Source organism: Petromyzon marinus, chromosome 56, assembly GCF_048934315.1.
Source record: "Petromyzon marinus isolate PM22_M1 ecotype Great Lakes invasive population chromosome 56, UKy_Petmar_22M1.pri1.0, whole genome shotgun sequence".
Lineage (NCBI taxonomy): Eukaryota > Metazoa > Chordata > Hyperoartia > Petromyzontiformes > Petromyzontidae > Petromyzon > Petromyzon marinus.
The window spans coordinates 6,214,582-6,220,581 of NC_133722.1; the positions used below are offsets into that span (position 1 = coordinate 6,214,582).

At 53.0% G+C, this 6,000-nt stretch overlaps 2 protein-coding genes across 2 annotated transcripts in view; both read left to right on the plus strand.

Moving 5' to 3' along the window:
- LZTFL1 (leucine zipper transcription factor like 1) overlaps positions 1-6,000 on the plus strand; it is a 132,973-nt gene that overhangs the window by 36,201 nt on the left and 90,772 nt on the right. The window lies entirely within an intron of this gene.
- LOC116954677 (C-X-C chemokine receptor type 3-like) overlaps positions 1,488-6,000 on the plus strand; it is a 26,603-nt gene continuing 22,090 nt past the window's right edge. The window contains exons 1-2 of the mRNA XM_032975376.2: positions 1,488-1,514; positions 5,167-5,531. Of these exons, the coding sequence (XP_032831267.2) occupies positions 1,488-1,514; positions 5,167-5,531 (392 nt within the window). The remainder of the gene's footprint in view (positions 1,515-5,166; positions 5,532-6,000) is intronic.

Sequence of the window (6,000 nt, forward strand, 5' to 3'; positions counted from 1 at the left end):
GTCTCGTAGGAGCAGCACGTGTCTCTCAGCAGCACGTGTCTCCTAGGAGCAGCACGTGTCTCGTAGCAGCAGCACGTGTCTCTCAGCAGTACGTGTCTCGTAGCAGCAGCACGTGTCTCGCCGTGTCTAACAGCAACAGCACGTGTCTCCTAGGAGCAGCACGTGTCTCTCAGCAGCACGTGTCTCCTAGGAGCAGCACGTGTCTCGTAGCAGCAGCACGTGTCTCTCAGCAGTACGTGTCTCGTAGCAGCAGCACGTGTCTCGCCGTGTCTAACAGCAACAGCACGTGTCTCCTAGGAGCAGCACGTGTCTCTCAGCAGCACGTGTCTCCTAGGAGCAGCACGTGTCTCGTAGCAGCAGCACGTGTCTCTCAGCAGCACGTGTCTCGTAGCAGCAGCACGTGTCTCGCTGTGTCTAACAGCAACAGCACGTGTCTCCTAGGAGCAGCACGTGTCTCTCAGCAAAACGTGTCTCCTAGGAGCAGCACGTGTCTCGTAGGAGCAGCACGTGTCTCTCAGCAGCACGTGTCTCGTAGCAGCACTTGTCTCGCCATGTCTCACAGCAACAGCACGTGTCTCCTAGGAGCAGCACGTGTCTCGTAGCAGCACGTGTCTCGCCGTATCCCCTAGCAGCAGCACGTGTATTGTCGTGTCTAACAGCAGCAGCACGTGTCTCTCAGCAGCACGTGTCTCTCAGCAGCACGTGTCTCTCAGCAGCACGCGTCTCGCCGCGTCTAACAGCAGCACGTGTCTCGTAGCAGGGCACGTGTCTAACAGCAGCACGTGTCTCGTAGCAGCAGCACGTGTCTCGCATTGTCTAACAGCAGCACGTGTCTCTCAGCAGCACGTGTCTTGCAGCAGCAGCACGTGTCTCTCAGCAGCACGTGTCTTGTCGTGTCTAACAGCAGCACGTGTTTGGCAGCAGCACGTGTCTCGTAGCAGCAGCACGTGTCTCGCCATGTCTAACAGCAGCACGTGTCTCGTAGCAGCAGCACGTGTCTAACAGCAGCACGTGTCTGGCAGCAGCACGTGTCTGGCAGCAGCACGTGTCTGGCAGCAGCACGTGTCTCGTAGCAGCACGTGTCTCGCCGTGTCTAACAGCAGCACGTGTCTGGCAGCAGCACGTGTCTCGTAGCAACACGTGTCTCGCCATGTGTAACAGCAGCACGTGTCTCGTAGCAGCAGCACGTGTCTCGTAGCAGCTAGAGACTCGCTCACTCGCTCGCTGGCGACACAGCGACAAGAGCTTCAGAGCGCCGAGTGGAGCTGTCCCAATGAGAACAGCAATGGTGCTGACGGCGATGATGCTGATTATGATGCTGATTATGACGATGATGACGATGCTGACGATGGCAATGATGCTGATAAATTTAAATCTGATTACGGTGACGACGACGTCGTCGATGATGATGATGATAATGGCAACGATTCCGGCATCGCCGCTGTATAGTGACGACGATCCCCGCAAGAAAGGTGGTGACTATGACGATGACGACGACGATGACAGAGAACCAAGTGCCTTGGAGTCCGTGGTAGAGGGAACGAACTCAGACTCAGCGGCTCCTTCTCCCCCCCTCTCTTTCTCTCTCTGTATTTTATTTTAAATAATTGTAATATTTAAAATACGTATATATTTGTTTTATCACTCTCTCTATCTCTCCCCCTCTCTCTATCTCTCCCCCTCTCTCTCTCCCCCTCTCACTCTCTCTTTGTTTCGATCAGAGGATACAAGAAGATGCTCGGTGTAGTCGGCACTTTGCTCCGTTCATCATTTCGGTTTTTTAATGCTTTGCTTTATGTAACCCCCCCTCCCCCCTTTTAATTAAATGAAAGATTTAACAAAATATTTCTCGCTCTGCTCTCCTTACCCCTTCCCTCTCTCTCTACCCCCCCCCCCCTCTCTGCCCCCCCTCTCTCTCTCTACCCCCTCTCTTCGTCCTCCATGTCACTCTCACTCTCTCGCTTTTTTATATAACTACGACAAGTGCTGCATCTGCACCTAGCCCTTCTCGCAGTCCTACGGCCTCCGACAGGTAGCTTAGATCTGCATGCAGAGCTCTCCGTCATCTGCCACCGAGCACACGGCCTCCTCCAGCGCCCACCGCTCCTTGAAGGCCGGCACGGCGTGGGTCAGCCGCGCACGGCGGAACTCCGGCCCACCACTCCCTGGCTCCGACCAGAGCCCGGAAGATGCCCAGGCTGCTGGCCGAACGTTGCCCCTCCAGGGCCACCTTCCTCACCCTGTATACGGCGAGCTTGGCGTAGCCGAAGAGCACGTTGACCAGCCCCTGAAGATGTTGGGGTCCGTCGCCCTTCGGGTATCCAAAGATGAGGACCGTCGGGGAGAAGTGGAGGCTGAACCTTACTTAGGAGGATGTTTCTCAGGACCTTGAACAACGAGTCCAGGCTCTTGCACTCCACGTATCGGTGCGCCACCGTCTCCACTTTACCGCAGAACCGGCACTCCGGGGACGTGTCGGCTCTCTCCCTCTCTATCTCTCTTTTTAAACAATTTTTTTTTTAAATAATTGTAACATTTAAAATAAACAGATTTTTATCACTTTCTCTCCCCCCCCTCTCTCTCTCTCTTCCCCTCTCTCTCCCCCCTATCTCTCTTGTTTTTTTAAAACAAATTTTTGTTAAAATAATTGTAATATTTAAAATAAATATAATTTTTTATCACACACTATCTCTCTCTCTCCCTCTCTATCTCTCTCGTTTTTTTTTTAAAACAAATTTTTATTTAATAATGGTAATACTATCGAAAGCAAATAGATGTCGTATCACTCTCTAACCCCACTCGCCTCTCTCTCTCCCGACGACTGAAACGGCTGCTGTATAACGGCAAGGGGCCTTCCCACACCACGGAGGTCATTCCCACGATCCACGGTGACTCACGGCGCCGGGGTTAATTCCGTTTGATTCCCACGGCCCGGTGACTCTGCCGTTCCAACGAAAGCGGGCTGAGTGATACGAGGAATCCGGGACGCGCTGCGGTCAGATATCGCGGATTTCGCAGAAGTCGGTTCAACGACACGAAACTGCTTTCCACCATTACGCGTGCACACCTACTCACCTGCCTTTCCCCACACACAAACACCCACACCGTGTTCACACGATCACATATTCACATGTGCAGGGCTACACTGGCGTAAATTTTCCACGCGGTGATGATGATGGTGATGATGATGATGATCACGCTTCGTTGAGCTGTCGCTTGTGATGGGCAGGTCGCTTCTGATAAGAGAGCTGTGTAGCTCAGAGGGGCCTTAAGGGACGTCCATAAATGACGTCACGCATCTAGGGGAGGGGGGTCAGACATTTGTGACGATGTGCGACGAGGGGGGGGGGGGGTTGAGATATGTGACGTCACACCAAAATGCGCAATTTTAAATAAATATAGACAACACGTTCTACATAATAAAATAGACTTTTTAATAAATGTTTTCTCCTACAACATCAGAGTGCAGCGTCACATTAAATACGCACTACAATGACAATAGTTTAAAGCGATTTGAAGCATTTTTTTGGGGGGGGCAGAGCTTTGTGACGTCATATTTGAGGGGGGGTCTGACTTTTTGTGACGCCGTGTGACGAGGGGGGGAGGGGTAAAAAATCGTCCAAAATCGCGTGACGTCATTTATGTACGGCCCCTTAACTAGTCAAATAAAAAAATATTGTTGCGTTAAGGCTTGACTGACTTGAGCCGACAAGACTGGATAAGACGAAGCAGTCAGTCTCGAGAAATCGAAAGGCAATCCGATACCTTGTAAAAAACAAAGCAAAGACAAAGATCACCCGCATAACCTGAACGGACTGTTGGGGCAAGTGCTGTTAGCGAGCGCCTAGGAATGCCGGCACACGAGGGGGGTGGGTGACGAAGGGCACGCCCGGCCGCCTTTGTCTTCCCAGTGGTGATGTTTGCACGCACACCAGGTCCTCATTTGAGGCTGAATCGACCTAGGGGAGGCCCACGACCGGTTCAGATAATCGTCACCGGTGTTGGCCGTGAGCGGGAATCGAACTCGGGTCGCGTAGCGTAGCGCAGCGCTTAACCGCCACACCACTACCGCTCTCCCACCTATCACCAGCAACAACAACCGCCACGGCGCTTGTGCCAGGCTAGGTGCACGTTGAGGCCGCGCGAAAGTGTCGAGCGCCCGCCCGTCGTCCAGGAGGAGGTCACGGGGACAGACGCAGCAGAGGTGCCACGGGTTGAATGTTGTGCCAGGCTAGGTACAGGAGGAGGTCACGGGGACAGACCCAGCAGGTGCCACGGGTTGAATGTTGTGCCAGGCTAGGTACAGGAGGAGGTCACGGGGACAGAACCAGCAGGTGCCACGGGTTGAATGTTGTGCCAGGCTAGGTACAGGAGGAGGTCACGGGGACAGAACCAGCAGGTGCCACGGGTTGAATGTTGTGCCAGGCTAGGTACAGGAGGAGGTCACGGGGACAGACCCAGCAGGTGCCACAGGTTGAATGTTGTGCCAGGCTAGGAACAGGAGGAGGTCACGGGGACAGACGCAGCAGGTGCCACGGGTTGAATGTTGTGCCAGGCTAGGTACAGGAGGAGGTCACGGGGACAGACGCAGCAGGTGCCACGGGTTGAATGTTGTGCCAGGCTAGGTACAGGAGGAGGTCACGGGGACAGACGCAGCAGGTGCCACGGGTTGACCGTCTGTCTGGCCGATGCATCGCCTATACCTCTCCTCCCCCCACCGCCGCCGAGGGCTGAACGATTAATCGATTTAAAATCGATTCATCGCGATTTGACAAGTTCGATCATTTTCTTATTGGGATTGTTTCATTTATTATTATTAAAACTTCATTTATTTAACTTAGCAATTGTACTACGTTTGATTGTTCTATTTCAATTAAAACATTTTAATAAATACATGTTGGAAGCAATTCATATCTTTTAAGTTCTCATCCTCCCATTAGAATATATAGAGCAGTTAATATGTTGATGGTATCACGTGGTAACGCTCCATCACGTGTTTTAAATCTATCACACAGCGAATATTGAACTGAAGCTTGACTTTAAAAAGTTCACCGCAAATTAAATCGCAATAAGTGTCAAGAAAAATCTCAATTAGATATTGTCCCCAAAATCGTTCATCCCTAACCCTCACCTCCCCCACCTCCCCCACCCCGTCTCTGAATCAAGGCGGACTACGACGAGTACGACTTCAACTACTCAGACGACGGCGCCGACGACGCCGACGACGACCCCGCCAACTTCACGAGCATTCCGAAGAACTTGCTGGCCGCCATGGCCGAGGTCCCGGTGTGCACCGACTGGCTTCAAGATTCCACCATGAGCCTCGTGCCCGCCGTGTACGCGGCCGTGGCGCTCGCCGGGGTCGCGGGCCACCTCCCGCTCCTGCTGGTGCTGGCGCGTGGACCCAGCACCAGCACGCGCCTCCACCTGCTGCACCTCGCCGCCTGTGACGTCCTCTTCCTCGCCATGCTGCCCGTGCAGGCGGCGATGCGCGCCGCTGAGCGGTGGAGCCACGGGGAAGTCTGCTGCAGGTGGGGTGGGAGGTGGGGTCGGTCAGTCGCCGCGCACGGTCGGCTACGTACGGTGCGAAAGAAGTTCAACCGCACGTTACACACACACCGCGCCTCCGGTCGGCATGGATGGCGACGTACGGTGCGAAAGAAGTTCAACCACCTTCTTTGGTTCTTTCGGTAACGTCACCACGTAGAATGAGAATAAAATAATAAATTGATAAAATAAAATAACACAATAATATTCTCACGACGTTTCGGCCACAACACAAGCGGCCTTCATCAGGTGAAGGGACGAGACCACTCCAGCGCTGTCCTACCAGACAGTCTCGTCCCTTCACCTGATGAAGGCCGCTTGTGTTGTGGCCGAAACGTCGTGAGAATATTATTGTGTTATTTTATCAATTTATTATTTTATTCTCATTCTACGTGACGTTACCGAAAGAACCAAAGAAGATGAATCATTGCAGTCACGAAAGCTTTAAATCGA